Here is an 18959-nt window from a genome sequence, read left to right on the forward strand (position 1 = left end):
AACGATGTGTAAATGTACAGAAGTTAAGTTGCAAATAATGCACATGGGCGTATGCAAATTTGTGCTGACTGGTGTGCTGCTTACTTTCCGAAGCCGCATTCCATTCTTTTTGTAACAGACCGTGGCATTGTTTTGAAGAACGTACGTGGCGTCACAATGGGAATCCTATCCGAGTGCCACTTATAGGAGAGAAGGAAAACCTTTCCTCTTTGTTAGCTGCCGCCCATAGAAGCTATTGGCCAGGTGCCACACGAGGTGCGGGAAAGTGATGAGTGAGGTATGGAACAGACAGCAGACACACAAGTTATCAATAGAACACACACGTACTACATGTATACAAAGCCCGCACTCGCATTGACAAGTAGCAGACGACAACATCCCGAAACTGTTCTGCAGACGCCTGCCCCTGAAGTGTCGTCTGCAACGGATTATCTGCTTTGAGCGCTTGTCACGAATTCAGGGTGTTCAAACCCGGAGCTATTGCCGAGTAAAAGAAAATAAGGAAAATAATTATAGTTTTGGATCGACATTCCACCAGACTATATCCTACATATTTGTGCGAAAACATCCCCGGTTTCTCTGTACGGTTTTATTTTCGAAAACTCATGATGTCGTATGCAGCCACAGTAAAAAATTGATCAAAAATTGATCTAGCATTTTTCTGCGGGGGATCCTGCTTTGGACAGCATTCTATTACACTACCAACGTCAATTGAAACTCTCTGTAGCGGCAGAAATTGAGGGGATCAGGACATCAGGACATCTGGACCCCCCCTCCCCCCGAAGATCAGCCCCTAGACTTGATGCGAATGTATCAGGTGCACGTGTGTCTCAGGTGGCGCTGCTAAGCGTTTCTGTTCTAATGTTATCGCTTCATGCACCAGCAGTGATCTATCCGGAACCCCCTACTCCCGAGGAAAAGTCACTTTTTTTTATCCCAGCCGTACCAAAATAAATCGTAGATCTCTGGTGGATCCAGTTTCACCAGAAATCTTCACGTAAACATTAGTATGCGCCGTTTCAAAGCCATGGTTTAATGTGTCTGCTTAATTTCGTTCATGCGCTCCATTGGTTGAACCATGATTCCAAAATAGAAATCATGGAGGTTTCTCTCGGAAACGAAAGTTTGGCATGGCTGGCGGCCAAGCCCCATTTTGTCACCTGCAAGCCGCAAAAAGGCGAGAAACTTAACAAGCAAACGAAACAAGTATCCTGACTCACGCTCCTAACAATAAGTTCGTTCCCAACACTAGTTCTGTGCTAGTTAACTTAGCAGTGCTCCAGAAGTTTTTTCCACCAACAGCAGATATCTCTTCAAGAAGCCTCAAGTTACACTGTAATAACCTTGACTTACACTGACACAGAAAAAATTGAGGCGAGCTCAGTTGTGTCTGAACCGTTGTGTTTTACATGAAAACGTCACTATCTCCGATTCCTTTGTTCCTTTGCGGGATTTTAGTGAAAGAAATACGATACTTTATTAATTTATTTATTGAATTAATTTGTAATTTATTATTAGAAGGTAAGGGCTCGCTGTGCGCGCCGGCAGTCGCATTTGCCTCCGCCACAAATATTCTTCGGCGCTCCCGTAACTCTCTATACGATCGCTCGGTGTTGGACTTTGGGGGCTTTTTTTGTTTGTTTGTTTGTTTCTCTCGAGCCGCTCTTTCTTCTGATAGCCTTTTCCTTCGATTCTGACCATATTCTGACCATATATGCCGACATTCTTGCAAAATTTTGATAGTTGAACCTTGCAAATTTATAAAATTTGGATATTGTTGTTGAAGCCGATATCGCTTAAGGTCCAGGTAAGACCTCTCAAGCGCTTTCCAACGACACCTCGATCGGCGTCCTACACTCTTAGAAATGAACTTCACCGCATAGCACGCTCCTAGCCAACCATCATCTTTAATGATATCGTTATCTGCCCTGATTTGTTGAAAACGGGAGGCGTACGCCTTTTTTGTGACACTTATGCTGTTCATAATTGTCACAGAAAAGGCGTACGCCTCCCATTTTTAACAAATCGGGGCAGATAACGATATCATTCGAAGTGACGGTTGGCTAGGAGCGTGCTATGAGGTGAAGTTCATTTTTAAGAGTGTAGCTTCACGCGTTTGCGAGATAGACTGCCCACAAGGTACGAGTACCCCTATATTTCCGTCTCTTTCGCACGTGCGTGTCACACCAAGACCAATGACCACAATGACCAATGAGCTTGTTAGCTCGAATCTTACACGTGTAAGCTATCTGGATTTAGCCGATTGGTTGATATAGGTTTATTACTCACCGAGTTATCGCTTCATGAAATTCGGCATAATTTCGTTGCATCGTAAATTTTGCCTTGCTACCCAACCGAACTTACAGACACGTTCACGTCAAAATGTATAACTGAAGTTCTTTAAACGTAACGGACAAACGCGAAAGAGACACGGATGGACCGGACAGTGTTTGTCCGTGTTTGTGTTGTGTTTGCTGAGATAACTGAGATGATGGCGGCTATGCTGGTGAAGATTCATGGTTCAAGAAAACCTTGAGCTTGAGGAACGTAAAAGACGACACAACATGTTTCACATGAACTCACGATCATAGCTGTCTCCTGACATAAGGGTATTGGCCAATAAATGACCGTCATTACAGACGGTCCATGATGCCCTCTAGTGACGAAAGGTTGTTCTTTATCAATGTGGTTTCTAGCTTAATGTTTAGCCCGAGGACGTAATCTAATCATCGCACCTTCTGACCCGAATGTAATGGGTTAGCGGTCAGCCTCGACGACTGTCCCACTTCAAAGCCACCTCAGTCGCCTTGCCACCGGACGTTGGATCGTAGCTGAACCGAAGTTCCTGCTCCGATATTGGAGCCATAGTAATGTGAACTTAACCGCGTATTCTCACAAGCGAAAAATACGATTCTCCTGTGGAAGATGCGAAAAACGTCATAGCATCCTATCATCACGTAAGCGTTCAACGTCACGTCTTTTCGTGCACTGCTAACCGAGGGAATGTATCCTGCTACAAGAAATTTCGTAGCAGACGACAGAAAAAGATGCAGACGCTGTCGTCTGCTAAGTATATGCCACTCCAGATATTCCGGCACCGTGCGAATGTTCAACATAACGTGCAGTGGAACTTCTTCCCCGTGAGCATTCTTTTTTTCTTCCACTATAATGTTCCGTGGGAATGTCGAACGTTCGAATGCACTGTCACCTCCTAAACGTTCCTCAGAGGTTATATCTAGCTTGTTGTTTACACGTGGCCCCGCCAGCCAAGTGGATACAGCAATCGTTCGTTAGTCGTAATCCAGTGTCATATGCTGAAGCCCTTGAGGTGGCGGGTTCGATTCATTACGCTGGCTGTACTATCTAAGGTTTCCCGGCATTCTCTGGCCCAGACAGATGTTGGCAAATTCCCACTGAAATCCACCTAGGATATCCTTCATTTCTCTTCTTTCTGCTGTTCCCTCTGCAACTGTTTACGACTTTACATCGTTCAGAACAGCAAACACAGCGGTGCAAACACAGACAAAAAACATACTGTAGCCTGTTACGGGACGATATTATAATATAGCCAACGAACGTGCACAGGCATCCTACACAAAAGCACAAAGAGGAAATTTTGTCTCCAACAAAATAAACAAAACAAAACAAAGTATTGGTAAAAAAGTCGATAAAGAATGAACCGGCATATAACGCCATGCACGCTCTCCTGTCTCTTCAAAGTTGAAAGAAGACAGACTCGAGAATGTACAGATGGATCACACACTGAAACCGAAGCGTGGAGCGGGCCATCAAAGCTTCATGGAAACTTGATACAACAGGGCATCATCCCGTTCATCTCCGCGTGCGTTATGGAAACGCATACAGGAAGCTGCTTCACGGTTATCCAGGCCAGACAAGTACACCCACGCAAATACCACGCAGCCTCAACAAAAATAAAAAAGCGTGGAGAAATGACGCTTCGTAGGTGAGCAACGTCAGATGAACCTACGCGCGGGACCTACCTAGATAGTGGCGAGAGGCAAACTAGAATTGCAGACGACGAGAAGAATCTTCTGCAGCTCACGTATTCGAGATTAGTTTGTGTTTTTCTTTTTTAAAAATGCGTTTATGTGATGACAATGAAAAATAAATTTGCTGTCACAGGTTATATGTGAAAATAATGACATTTCGGAAACGCGAACGTTCAGTGAGCATGACTGGCACCGCCCCAGCCTGCGGCATGCTGCGCTAGCAGACGACACTGGGCTGATGCGCACGGCGTTACCATATTTTGCAGCAACACAGCCATCACGTCACGCGACGTTATATCAGTTACCACGTAGATTGTTACGCGTCCGACATGTGATTTTCGACGACGCGCACATCAATGAGGCACGCCCCTTCAACAGATCGTGCGGTCGTCTGCAATTGCGATCGTCTGCAATCGCGATCGTTCTGCTAACGAACAGAAAAGGCTTACCTGTAGAATACTCGATGTCACACCGCACACACTCACTACACTACACTACACTGCTTACTCCTATGCTCACGCAGCTGCGCTCATAGTAAACATCGCCGCATATTCGGGGACGGAGTGGAGAGTTGGCCGGCGCGAGGACGGATATCCACCACGGCAGAGCTAGCGAGGCGCCGTCGAATCGACCGTGTTTTCCCTCGCAACAAGTGACGGGGGAAGAGGCCCACAACCGGTCCGGCCAAGTTTCTCTTCCCAAATAACAGCAACCGGTGGCCATATGACGTGACGGAGTGGCCCAAATTAAGCGATTACGACTGCGCTCAATGAGTCGAGTATTTCATTATCTAACGCGTGGGACGAGGAAGATAACGTCGCGTCATTGGAATGCGCCTGTTTTAAATGCAGTCGCGCTGTGGTTACAACAGTTACAGTGTTGCTGAATCGTAAAGTGTGGGGTTTCGCTACTTTTTAACAATTTCGAAGCACGAATTTGCAATTTTGTTGTATCCCTTATAGTAAACATGCCTTCTAGAGTCAATTGCAAAGCCCCCAAGATTACCTGACAGCTAAAGGAAAATGTATTTACGGTGCATACGAATGAGCGGTTTTTAATTTTTCATAAATTTGTGAAAAAAATTCTAGCCGTTCAAAAAAAAATTTATACGTGTTTTTGGCACACCATACATCATTAGTGAACGTTTCCGCGATTGCCTTGCCCACCGCAGTTTTTTAGAGAGAGGAAAAAATGCGGTGCTTTATACTTTGGAGAAATCAGTGGGCTAACACGATGTCGTGTTTTACTCTGAGCATGCGCAGAAACATCGATTTGACCTTTACAGCCAACAGCGTGGAATATTGAAGACTCGAGCGGTGGCGGGTTCGAATCCTCCCACCGGCTGTGCTGTTCTCAGGTTTTCCCCTGGATATTCCGACAGACTTTCCAGAAGAATGCCGACGCGGTTCCCTCCGAAGTCGGCCCACGACGTCATGCTAGCCCTCTCTCTCACCCATTCCTTCCTGCTGTCCTCCCTCCGCCTGTCCACGGCTGTAGTGTATACGCCGCTCGTATAGCCACGGATGCTACGCGGTGCTAAAGCACAATTAAGACGATAATCACCACATACATCGCAACAAATCGAAATGACCAACCCTCCTGCAATCTACAGCCCATTCTCACTTTTATTCGTCTAGGTACGCATTTGCTGCGTACCCGGATGATGCTTTCAACGGCAGTTTCCAAAGCGTCACTTCCCGTCCGAGAGAGCTTTGTATGATTTACGCCTATTTACGTTCTGCCATCACAGCTTTGAAGCTTCCGGTGACATTATCTTATCAAACATATAGCAGCACGAACTCCAAGCCATCGGCGAATGCTTCAGTTATACAACAAGGTGCAAGGTGCGATCGAGTGAGAATGAACAGAGGTAATGCGGTGGACCCTGACCCTATAAACGAATCATCATGGAGCCGCTTGCAGACGGCACGGAGGAAACACGTTGTATATCTAGTTTGCGTTAATAATTGGCGGCAAGCCAGGCAAGCTTAACGTCACGCCTGGAAGCATCCCTTTTCCACCTGGCGTCAAGAATGGCTTCCCTTTATTCACCCATAGAAATCACAAGGAGAGAGGCTAAAAGAAAAGCTGGGAGAGAGAGTGATGGGGGAGAGCAAAGGAGTTGTACGGGGACAAGATCCTCTCCCAATGTCCAAGCCCGGGAGGCGCCATGATCGATATTCTGGATTCGGCCGGATTTGCCACAGCCTTTCTGGCCTTTCCACGTGTGAAGACCGGGTGCGTTCGGCGCAATGATATCCAATCCAATGCAAGTCGCTTCCGGTTCCGCTGGGCTCCGTGTGCCATGCCGTGTGCGAAGTGTGTGTGTTTTCTCTACCATCACCTGTGCGCTCGAGAAACTCGCATGAGACACCGTTCGTAACGCGCTAGGCCTACCGTATCGATCATGGCGGCTCACATGTTGAGATCACGACCTACTAGATTATAACGACCATGTCACAATCAGAAAACCCTATGAGGAGCCTGTCCGCACGATCCGCCAGGAGCGCTACTGATCGGCACAACATGATTGGACGATGGAAATTTGAATTCTGAACATTCAGAAGCGTGTGTACGACTACCGTAGCAGACGACAGCGATAGCCCCTATAAAAACGCGTAGAATGATGATGATCATCAACCTCAGAATGAAACATCTGTGGAACGTCCACCGCTTGTACAGAAATACTAAGGTAAGCTGAAGTACAAAGTATTGTAGAAGTTGAGGAAGCAAGAACTGGGACGATCAGAAGCGCCACCGCTACCTTCCAAAAATGCGGCGCATAGAAGGGGTGCGCCTGACATGGTCGCTATAATCTAGTAGGTCGTGGTTGAGATACCTCGCCCTTCGCTGGCTTGGTTTCTAGTTGAGAGTTCTATGCTTTCACCAGACTGCGAGGGAACAATGTAGAAAAGAATTGGGCATCCAATTTTGTACACACAGCCTGTAGTCAACCAATCCTTTATTGACACGGAGAATACGCGAGGGAGAAGTCGTTCTTGAGATAAACGTTGTACTCGGTCGTAAGGGCCAGCTCTCACTTGGCGACGCCTGATGCGGCGTCGTGAGCGGGCGGCGGAAATAGACGCGCATTTCCGGCGCTGGAAGAGGAGAGACGTCGAGCCGAAAAACTGCCATGCCGAACTTCTTTCACGGCGTCGACGAGGATTGCCGAGAACGATATACTGGCGACCAATAAAATGACACAGAAAGGCCACGCCTCCTGATTTTTCGTCTGCATTGGACGACGGAATGCCACTGTGGTGGGAACATGAAAATAGGCGCTCTGACGGGGCGGCGGAAATGCACTTCTACTTCCGCCGCCCGCTCACGACGCCACGCCAAGTGAGAGCTGGGCCCGCTTGCACGAACCTTCTGCTAGGATCCTAACCTTGAGGAATGTCCTTTAGCGCAGCCTTGCTAGTGCTTGTGTCACGTGCTACTGACGTACACTTTTTTATCAGCGAAATGCACTGCCAGAGCTGCGCCAAAGGAAATGCCTCAAGATTAGGATCCTAGCAGAAGTTTCGTGCAAGCGGGCTCCGGTCCTAAGATGATGCGCAGATAATTCCATTCAGAGAAGGTTCCAGGATTCAGGTAGTTTCTGTGATGCGCAAGCAAAACGGACCACGTGCGCGTGCAAGAATGCACAGAAGGCTTTCATTGCCCTGACAGAGATTGACAGATTGAGATTACCTCGGACTACCTCGAAAACGCGGGCTTGTCCATCTCGACGGAGAAATCCAAAGCCATGATCATCAACAGAAGACGCCGCAGGAAAATCGAGATCAAGCTTCGCGACCACACCATCCCTCGTGTCAAAACGCATCGCTTCTTGGGCGTCACCATTGACGAGAAGCTCAGTTGGGGAGTCCGCAGGTCACGGCTATCAAGTCGACCACCGGAGCCTTCCAAAATGTACCGAAACTACTCCGTGCTACCGAATGGGGATGCTCCTTCAAGACGTTGTGCACGCTACACAATACTGTCCTTTCTCGCACACTGCAGGCTCTCCCATACGCCTTGCCGCCACCAACAAGGCTAGTTCAGCTCGAGGCAGCTCACCGTATGGGCCTAAGAAACGCTCTGGGTCTCCCGCAGCAATCATCCAGCGAACTTGTCTACGGTGAAGCGGGATCAATGCCTGTTCGTCTTTTTTGCTACTGAACGTTTGTTGCGACAGTATGACAGACTACACAGGTCACACGCTGGGAAGAAGATCATCCGCAGAATACGCCGCCATCGCGCCGGTCTCGCTTCAGGAAACTGGGGAGGTACACCTAAAAGATACCGAGCTCCAGAGCGGAAGAGCCACCGTTCCTTCGACAGGGACCGCAGTGTTCTTGCTCTCTTCGGGGGTCTCAGAAAGAAGTCACATGTCCCAAGCATTGTGGCCAAGGCGCTTGTACAAGAAGCCATCCTGGAAAAGAACGAGGGTGCACTGGAAGTCTACACCGACTGGTCCACCAAACCAATCCCATTACCGGAAGTACTACGGCAGCGTTCGGCAGACGAAAGACGGCACACAGTAAGGCAGTCACCAAGTGAGAGCTGGCCCTTACGTCATCAGTCATGTACCAACATGCCCCTTTTGTAGCTTATTTGTTCTTACCTTGACGCCATCTTCGATAGATCCGCCAGGAAAATCCCATCAGTCCAGCGAGGCGTTACGATGTTGCGCACCGAATACAAAACAATGGCCGTATCTTGACACCGATATCCGCAAGAGCCATCTTATTTTGCCGGAGCAATCATCTTCCGTATCCTGATCACCGTTTTGAAGTGTGACCCTTTCGTGCTACGGGAATACAGTATACTTCTACCGACGACCGAAGTATGCGCAGCGCTGCGTATGAATGTCGTCACGTGGTCCGCTCATGGGTGTGGTCAGAGGGTGTGATGTGTGAGGCACCCCATCCGCTAATTACATTTCGGAATGGCCCGAGTTGTACATTATTCAATTTCCACTGCATCGCCGTTTGTACAGCGGGCAGTGGCGTAGCCAGAGACGGGGGGGATGGGTTTCGGGGGGTTCAAACCCTACCCGAAATCGTACCTTTGGTAATGCATTCGGAAGAAAGAAACGGTTACGCCAATGATAGCGGGTCAGTATCCACTCTCTGATGTTCAGTTCAGGGTCTCGCGAAAGACTGGTGGGAGTTAGCACCGCGAAGCGACTGTGGCTATGAGCGGTGTACAGAGGAGGACAGGTGGAGTGAGGATAACAGGAAGGAATATAGGAGGCACAGAGTTCAGGATGTCTTCCTGGACGACTTCAAGCGCCTGGAAAGTCTGCGGGAATACCTGAGGCAGCACAGCCGGTGGTAGAATTCGAGTCTAGCACCTCCGAGTTCCCGGTGAAGTCGGCCCAGGACATACTCCCACTCCTTTCTGATGCCCTCACTCCATTCCCGTTCCGTTTCCAAGGCGACCAATTTTTTCAGTAGCCCTACACAATCACATTACTCTTCCTTTTTCCTGCCTCTGAGGGACATTTTTTTGTATCTGGTAGGGAGACATGGTTGTTTTCCACGCGTCACATGACGCCCTGATGCTTACGGAGATGTCGAAAGAAAAACCCGCATGTCCGTGACAGGACATATTTCGGACGTTTCTAGGATATTTGTGATTTTCTCATGGTGTAGTATAGCAGTTCTCACCTGACAGAACACGTTAGGAATAGATCGTTCTGGACGACTTGGTGGCACATAATCAATCAGTGAATCAATCAATAGTAAAAGTCACTCTTTGCTTCCCGCCTTCCTGAGTAAACGTGAGGAATGCATCGTGCTTTAGTACAAAAGTAACGCGGAATTTATTCTTTTTCTTAGTATCAAAAAAGCAATAAACAAAATAACAGTCGTATACTGGGAAAAAAAGAATACAGAAAAGGTCATGGGTCGTCAAACTAGAACGAAAAAGCGTTTGAAGTATAACTCAAGTAGGTATACAAACAATGGCACGAACAAGCAAAGAACGTGGCTTTTGGCACAAGAGATGCACATGGTGTGTCAACCACGTCACTGCCTCAAGAAAAGCAATACATAGTTCACAAAGCGTCATATAGGTAAATACCATGGATAAACGCCAACTATACGAAGGGCTGCAAACGCACTCCGTGCAGCTGGTTACTTTTATCCTCATGTAATACGAAAAGAACAGGGTTGTATACTTCAGTGTTTGGTTAAGGTATATTTTGCAAATACACTTTTCGATGACTACATGGAGATCAGATATGTCGCTTGGCTTGTAGACGGTAAAATGTACAAAATGATACACATTGAATATAATAGCGCGGGACTATACGAATCAGAGTAACGGTTAGCGTTAATGTGACAACCACAACAACACCTCTAGCAATACATTGCAATCATTTTCCTGCTTCACATGGTCACTGGGATGTCTTCGTACTGATGCATCAATGGTATACAGCAATAGGACTGTGCGAATGTGCGGATTTTTGAATACGGAAATGAATTTTAGGTAATTAGTCATCCAGTAACTACTAGATGTACATATACCCTTCGAGAGGATTTCAGCGTGACCGTATCAGACTGCAAAAGCGGCATTCATGCTATTCTTACGTTATCTCATACAGATAGAAAGGAACACCCTGTATAACTATTCGCTCTGTATTTGCCTCGGTTTTAAAATTACCATTCGCACCACCATGTTCTCCCCAGGCGCTTTCACGATGCCACCGCGCCTTCCAGCACAACAGTGATCTGTCCGTCTTGAACACAGTTCTTTCTCTCCAAATCGCCGACACTGAATGGCACGTAAGCGCCACCGACAACATCGAACTCGGGTTTCAGATGAAAGCCGATGATCTCTTGCAGGTTCCCGTCGTTCCTGAACCAGACCTGAACGCACGTGCATCTGTTGGTCCCGCTGCGGAGCTGGTGCTTGGAGCACTTGATGACCAGCTTGTGCCATACCCGCTCAGAAACAGGCTTCTTGTCCGTGCTTCGACGCACGGCGAGATACAGCCTCAGGTTTGTGTCCCTGCTGGGAATGAAGGCCTTCAGATAGGCACAGCGGTTACCAATCCTGAACAACGAACTGTCTCGGCTTCGGCTCGGAGAAGGACAGACGTTGATGCCAACTTCTACGCTGCTGCTGGACGCTTCGACGGGAATAAGGGACAGCAGGTTTTCACAGGTCTCGTGTAGATTTCCGTCGAAGACATCGCCTATGGACGTCGCGTAGGATTTTGGGCCCCTGGTTCGAAACTTCTCCTCTTCCTCGGCAGATAACAGTTCCAAGTCTTCGGGTTGCGGCGTCTTCCCGGCGTCCCACAACTTTCGTGGTGTCCCATCTTCTATGCCAATACCTTCGTCTTCTACGGTTGATGCTTCGCAGTCGGTGTCTTTAGTCGGACGTGTGCTTGACTGGTCGCCGTCAATCAAGAGGACGTTCGCAGTAGGCTCCGAGAGTGTTGGCATGCCACGATACCCTCCTGGCTGTTTTCCGGCATGCAAAGCCAAGACCGGAACACTACACGAAGAATAAAAGTAACGTCAAAAAAAGTAACAACACGTAATGAAGCGAAGAGAGCGTTGGGGGCAGATTGAAATCTCCTATCGATATTTGTCATGCACGGAACTGCACTTCTGCGAATGACAATGATAAAAAAAGAAAGAAAAACAAAAACGGTAGGTGGGTGTATATCAATAGATCTCTACCCCAGAAACGTCATCGTGACGTTGGTAGACAGACTGAAACTGAAACAAATCGGAAGAGGAGGGCTGGGTTCTACGAATGGACACTTGTTCGCTGCCTCCTATTGAAAGAAAAGTAGGACCTAAGGTCGCGTCCCTTTCAGAGACCATCGTAATCCCCTCAAGACGGTGGCTTTCGGGCGCGACCTTGTTCGCCCCCCTAGCTTTGAGCTTAGTTCAACTCTACCAAGTTGGTGGCGCTGTCGAACACTATGACGTCATTTGTTTTCAAACGGGGAGAGGTCTATTCTACAAAAAGAACGATACTACTACTAATAATATTAATAGTAATAAATCCTTTTTTAATCCCCTCTCTCTCTCTTTCGTCGCAAGAGAAACTATGTTCATGATCGACGCCACATTGGCCAGGACGTGAATTGATTTCGCTCACATGAGGGCTCTTCAGTGCACTTCTAACATACTAGTCCCATCACTCAGTATCGCGTACCGTTATGTATTTTACAAAAACGTTGAAAAATACGCGTGTACACGCCAGAAGAAACAGTTGGATAAATTGTGAAACACAATACGTTTTTTTTATTTTATGCTTTGCGGATTATTTATACCAACGCTACTAGGGCAGTATATATGTCGTATTTTGCGGTTGAGTTAGACGGCCTAAGCGGGCGTCCTCTCGAAGAGGGTACGTAACAACAAGACGACTAATTATCTAAAATTCATTAATTAACCCGTTAATTCGGGGATTTAGGGCAGAAGCGAGATAGCAGCATGAGAGACTATCCTCATTGAAAGCCATTCTACTTTTTTTTTAAATCCTGAAACGTGCACCTGCGTTGAAATATCCATCGCCGAATTTTGCTAAGCAAATGAGCCGAAACCGAAACCGCGTGGATCAGGAGCGCAGGGAGCGCTACGCTCTTTTCACGTCAGAGGGTCACGTGCTCTAGAGCGATGGATATGACTGGAGCGGCTGCCGAATGCTGATCTGCTGGCCGATCAACCACTTTTATTATTATTATTTTATTATTATCATTCTACCAGATCAACTAACTGCTCTCCGAACCAGATAAGCCTCCGTCGGCGAAGAGGATGCGCTCCTGAGACGCGTGGTTTTGGTTTCGTCTCGTTTGAATAGCGATATTCGGCGATGGATATTTCAAAGTACGTGCGCGTTTCAGGATTTTTTTTTTTTTAGTTCTCGCTGGTACCCAGAATTTCCTAATTAAAGAGTTTATTAATGAATTTCGTTATCTTGTAGTTGCGTACTTTCTTCGAGAGAATGTCCGCCTGGCAGTGTAACTCAACTGCAAGAACGACATCTATGCTGCCCTCAGTTTTGTAATAAAATTATTCTTCGAAAAATTTTTAAAAATACAATTTTAAATAAACATTTAACGAAGAGGAAATCGAATTTGTACACTTTCAATTTTGTCATTATTTTACCCGACCTGGCGACCATTCGTAATAAGGTTGCGTGTGCAATGAGGTGTCTAATTAATAGATGTATTTTAATTTAAGCTCTTATTAGAAGCTTTCAGGTAAACGTGAGACAGCAGAATTGGAGGAAGTCATTATTTAGAGCAACTCCGTCTCTTAGAAATCCTGAAACGCGTACGCACATTGAGATATCTATTGCCAAATATAGCTATGCAAATGAGCTGAAACCGAAATCACGCACTTCAGGAGCGGAGGAAAAGACTCGACCTTGGCCTCCGGATACTTATCTGGCCGACAGATCAACGCCTACTCCAATCAGTTTTATCGCTCCAAAGCGCGTGACCCTCCATAGTGGAATAAACACTGCACTCCTCGCGGCTGAGACGCGCTTTGTTTCGGTTTCAGCTCATGCATAGCAAAACCTGGCAATGGCTGTCTCAATGTACGCTCGCGTTAAGCAGAGTCGCTCTAAGTAATGACTGCCTTCAATCCTGCTAGCTAACATTTCCCTGAAAGCGTCGAAGTAAAAAGTCAATTGAAATATCTGTTAACCAGCCAGCTCACAGGCATCACTGCATAAGCAGCTCCATTCCTAATGGCCGGCAAGGTGAGCTAATGGCAAAATTGAAAGTGTTCTAATGCAATAGGCATCTCCCTGTTTGTAGACAAATGACGTCATCGTGCTCGACAGCGCCACCAATTTGGTAGAGTTGAACTACACTCGAAGCCAGAGGCGAACAAGGTGGCGTCCGAAAGCCACGGTCTTGAGGGGATTACGATGGTCCCTGGAAGGGACGCGACCTTCGGTCGTACTTTCCTTTTAATATGAGGCTGCGAGCAAGTACCCATTCGTGGAACCCAGCCCTCATCTTCCGATTTGTTTCGGTTTCAGTCTGTATACCAACGTCAATGATGACGTTTCTCGGGTGGAGGATTTTTTTTAATGATCTGGTACAGCTAAAATGGAAACACGATGTACTGTGCTCGACACTGTTAACCAACCTCCCGTTTCCGTGGCCACGCTCCGCTAAGTGCTCGACAGCTCCAGGCTCCAACAGCTCCCCATAGAGCCCATAGTTTGAGATAATTCACACAACACTGGGCACACGACCAATGAGAGTGCAACGTTGTAGATATTATGCAATGCCAGTCGACCAATCAGGAGCCTTAACTTTGGCTGAGCTTTCGGTCGGTTCTGGCTACCATCGACTTCTACCGGATTTCACTCCTACCTACCCGATATTCAAAATAACTGAAGCTTTTTTTGGCTAAAAGAAATATTTATTTGACACAGAGCACCGATTCAAAGATCTGATACATGGGTGCACTGTGAATACAAGGTTCACTGCGTTGTTGACGCACTGTAACTAAGTTCGAACTTGAAGCAAAACGAACACAGCCCTCGAAATCCGACACGGCCCAAGCGTGTTCTTCACTCTGCAACCGCTCCAACTCACGAAGCATTCCAGTTTCGGAGTTGATAGACTGTTCGTGGGATAATAGTCGTGTCCAGGAACAGCACAACACACGTTGAATCACATCGACGCATGAATAAACCAGCGAACACTTCTACAAACTGTTCTGCCGATTGACATCACTGAAACACGGAACACAAGAGGACGCCGTGCCGGCCGATTTTATGATGAGCATCTTCTTTCGTTGCTTGCAGAGCGGAAGGCACTTGTGTGGCACGTAATCGTAATCCTGTCTTTGTTGTCAGCCCTCAAAATCCAACGGCGCCCGAACGCGTTCTTCACTCTCCAACCGATCCAACCCACGAAGCATTCCAGTTCCGTAGCTGATAGACTGTACGTGGGATAATAGTCGTGTCCAGGAACAGTACAACAAGCGTAGAAGAACAAGCGCCAGGCGCCCACAGCTCCCCATAGAGCCAATAGTTTGAGATAATTCAGGCAACACTGGACATACGACCAATGAAAATGCGTCGTGATGCCTAGCAGCCAACCAATCAGCAACCACTCCGTTTGGCTCGGCTTTCGGCCGGCCCTGGCTGCCATTGACTTCTACTGGTTTTCATACCTGGCGCCCGTTATTCCAAAATAACTAAGACATTTTTGATAGGCTAGATACATATTTATTGATGCAACATATAAACTCAAATGTTTGACTCATATATTCACCGTGCGTACAGGACGTTTCGTTCCTTGAATAGACAGCAACCAAATCAAACCAAACCAAGTTCGAACTTGCAAAGCACACACACAGTCTACTTGTGGAGGCGAGCGAAGTCCACGAGTGCGTGCGTTTCACAGATGAGCATCTTATTCTCATTCTGGCGATGCACCGTGGGTCACACAGTCACGGGAAATACTTTTGTCGTTACGAACACTCTCTTCTTAGTCACTGTATTTGAAAATGCGACAGCGCTCGAAAGTGTTCCTCAGGCGTCAGCTCACCAAGCATTCCAGTTCCGACTCGGCAAGAATGTCCGTAGGTTGACACTTTATCGGAGATCAGTACATTGCCAGAGTCACTATAACTCACGAACAAACCCGCGCATACACTTCCTCTTTGGTCGTTGTGGTCAACCGACATCGGCGAGCCGCAGAGACGGGGCGACCTAGCTTGGAGCTGCCCGCGAAAAGTGAGCTGTCAGATATTTCGAAACTATCAACCAATCCCGGAGCGCGCATCCTCCTGCGGCCAATGGGCATCCGTCATGATGCCTGACGATGTAATACCACGTGACTGTGACGTGATTTTATTTTTCTACTGCCGCAAATGCGGGGACTGGCGGGGAGCTGTGGAGGCCTGGCGTGGTCACGTGGTTCGCTTCAGAGCCGTATATCAGGTCCCCCAAACTCACCTCGGAAAAGCGTGCAACGAAGAAGGCCGCCACTAGATACCCCACTGTTGCCGTTCCGGATCACTTCAGCGCGCTAAGTTTAGCGGCAAAATGTTTTTGTTGTTTCTGCGAATGAATCTAGTCTTTATATGTCGAAATAAAACGCGTATAACAACTTTCTCTGTCGTGTTTCACTTTTTGGTCCCGTTTTTAAACGTGTTGAGCGATCGGAAGGATCTAGTGCACGGCTGCGTGCATCACATAGCGTACCTGTCGTACCAGGCGCCGCAGGCGCTGCAGTCGTCCATTTCTCCTTCGGTGACTTGGCCTGGCTTGGATTGTGCTTCAACTGGATCTTTAGCGCGCTACAATCCACGCAAGCCAACGTCTGGTAACAATGGGGTATCTAAGGGCGGCCTCCGGCATTGCACGCATCGGGATAGGAACAAATACACGGGAATATGGCGACCTTGGGGGACCTGCCGTATATGGTGGTGGCCTGGTTCGCTTGACAGGACAGATTTGGCACTAGACACTACACTACCACACTTCACAGCAGAAGTGTCTGTCACATCTCTCTCGCAGGGAGTACTCAACGCACCCCTGAAGTAAACACTCGCGTGCAAAAATAATAATAATATAATACATTACTGACCTTTCATAAGATGCATCTTCGGCTTTGCAGCCACCACTAACAAAATGATCCACCATGTCGTCCTTCCGCACACTCGCTTTGCAGAAACGGCAAGCAACCATGTGAAAACCACACGATCCCGAGGAATGCTTCGCCATATCCATGACGTTCCCGGCGAATCCGCAGCCATGAATCCAATTGTGGCAGATGGTCTTCGTCGCTTTGAGTTGCTTCTGCGTAAACACCATGTCTCGGACATATTTGACATCGAAGTCTCCCTTGTCGATCGGGCACCTGGGACCCTTGGCGAGAACTTGATCGTAGCATGACTTGCAGAAGGAATGCACACATTCGAGAACGTACGTAGTCTTCGGTACGATATTGCAACTGTAGCAATAACGCACGCTCGGCAGAGCTTCCACGAAGGAAAAGGATCTGCCGTCGATGTCTGGTGCGAAGCCGCCCGTGAGTTGCGTTACGGATATTGGACGCGCCGAGGTCATCTTGCCGCGCAAGGGAACCGGTAAGGCAACGATTACATTGGAAGAATAAAACTAAACTGCGTAGACAACCGGCTGTGGTCGAGCCTCCAGCCCCGCCTGCCCTCCTGCGCGTCGTTCCCGCTCTTCCTGTTTCCCTCCTCCTCGGCATACGAAGAGTATAGATGGTAGACGTAAAAGACGTTTTCGCGTCTGTCCCTTGGCGGCGGTATAGCCAAGGCCGTGCTGAAGACGCGGTGGCCTCCTCCGTGTCTGAGGATTTCCCCGGTAGGGCCTTCCAGACGAATGCCGGCACAGTTCCCCATGAAGTCGGCCCAGGACGCATACTAACCCCCTGTCCCCCACTCCTTCCTGCTGTCCACACTCTTGAAAATGAACTTCACCGCATAGTACGCTCCTAGCCAACCATCACCTCGAATGATATCGTTACCTGCGCTGATTTGCTGAAAACGGGAGGCGTACGCCCTTTTTGTGACACTTATGCTGTTCATAATTGTCACAAAAAAGGCGTACGCCTGATGATACACGTGATGGTTGGCTAGGAGCGTACTATGCGGTGAAGTTCATTTTTAAGAGTGCATGACTGTGCGCCGCTCACACGACGGAATTTAAAAAAAAAAACAAAAAAAAAACAGCAAAAACGTTATCGAATGCAGCAGCTCCAGCTCCAGAACAGGGGGCTCGAAGTGTTCAGGCAAAATATGGTTGTTTCCGTGTCTTGATACGGTGTCTGACCCTTTCTGCTGCTCGTCAGCGAAATTAGCGAGTCGATGATCGGAGTCGGCTGTCAGTAATCTATCGGAAACAACAACTTATTTATACGCGATTAAAATGTATCTGTGATGATGATGACGATTCGAAGTTTAATGGCGCAAGGGCGCAGCTTAGGCCATAAAAAAATATATCTGTGACGTAAGTAAATAGTAATCGTTACTTGATATTTACTGATATACGTGTATAATGATGTGACATATTGACATCGTGCTCAAGAAAGTTTATTCATAGCTGTGGTTGCTGCCTGCAAACAAGTGGGGCTCCAATTTTTGTATTCGTTGCTGTTTTGCATTGAAGTGTTGTCCACCCCATAGTTCGATACCGTGTGTTTGTATAACAAAATTTGCGATGGCGCTACTTTAAAAAAAAAAAATCCAAAATCGAAAACTGGTTTCATCGCAATGGAAACTGCATTGGCATTGCATGATCTGTCATACGCAAAAGGAAGAAAAACACAAATTATACCGCAGACATGGTGTGAGCTTCAGAGAGCGAGAGCGAATTGGCGCTGTGCCAACTTGCATTGATGAGGAGTCTGGTGACTGTTGAGTCTATGCGTGTAATATTAGAGTGAAAAACAAGCTTTCGGACGGCGCCGTCCTTCGTCAGGTGCGATATACATTGAACATTTGGTAGAGATATTTATACTAATGTACATCAGAGAGAGAGGGGACAAAGGAGGTGGTGAGGAGGAAATACAACTTCTTACTAAAGGGGACTGAGGGAACCCGAACTCTCCCTCTGAACCTCAGATCTCTCAACGGTTTTTGTCTCCGATAACACTCCTTACTGTACATCGCCTACTTTTGTATTTTCATTTTCGCGCCCTCAGTCCTCTCTAATAAGAATTTGTATTTCCTCCTCACCATCTTCTTTGTCCCCTTTCTCTGATGTACATTAGTATAAATATCTGTACCAAGTGTTCAATGCATATCGCACCTGATGAAGGAAAGCTTGTTCTTTAGTAAAATAAAATATTTAAATATTTCAATATCATTAAATACTCATCTTATTCACTCGCGAGTGCTAGACTTTTCCCATTTTTGCCTGTTAGTTTTCTATGCTTCAAACTTTAGATATCCAGTTGCCGTTGGCTGGGCACGTCGGTTACAGAAG

General features: G+C 47.3%; 2 protein-coding genes across 2 annotated transcripts in view; both read right to left on the reverse strand.

The window, feature by feature from the left end:
* Positions 1-4802, reverse strand: part of LOC135391949 (sodium/calcium exchanger Calx-like) — a 26526-nt gene extending 21724 nt beyond the window's left edge. The window contains exon 1 of the mRNA XM_064622531.1: positions 4460-4802. The gene's annotated coding sequence lies outside the window, so the exon portion shown is untranslated. The remainder of the gene's footprint in view (positions 1-4459) is intronic.
* A 4996-nt stretch (positions 4803-9798) lies between these two features.
* On the reverse strand, positions 9799-17206 carry LOC135391952 (uncharacterized). The gene is made up of 2 exons (XM_064622534.1): positions 16591-17206; positions 9799-11507 (listed from the first exon to the last, which is right to left on the reverse strand). Exons 1-2 carry the CDS (start codon positions 17070-17072, stop codon positions 10700-10702), a joined length of 1290 nt encoding a protein of 429 aa, XP_064478604.1. The 5' UTR covers positions 17073-17206; the 3' UTR covers positions 9799-10699.
* Positions 17207-18959: the final 1753 nt, after the last annotated feature.

The sequence above is a fragment of the Ornithodoros turicata genome, chromosome 4 (assembly GCF_037126465.1).
Source record: "Ornithodoros turicata isolate Travis chromosome 4, ASM3712646v1, whole genome shotgun sequence".
NCBI lineage: Eukaryota > Metazoa > Arthropoda > Arachnida > Ixodida > Argasidae > Ornithodoros > Ornithodoros turicata.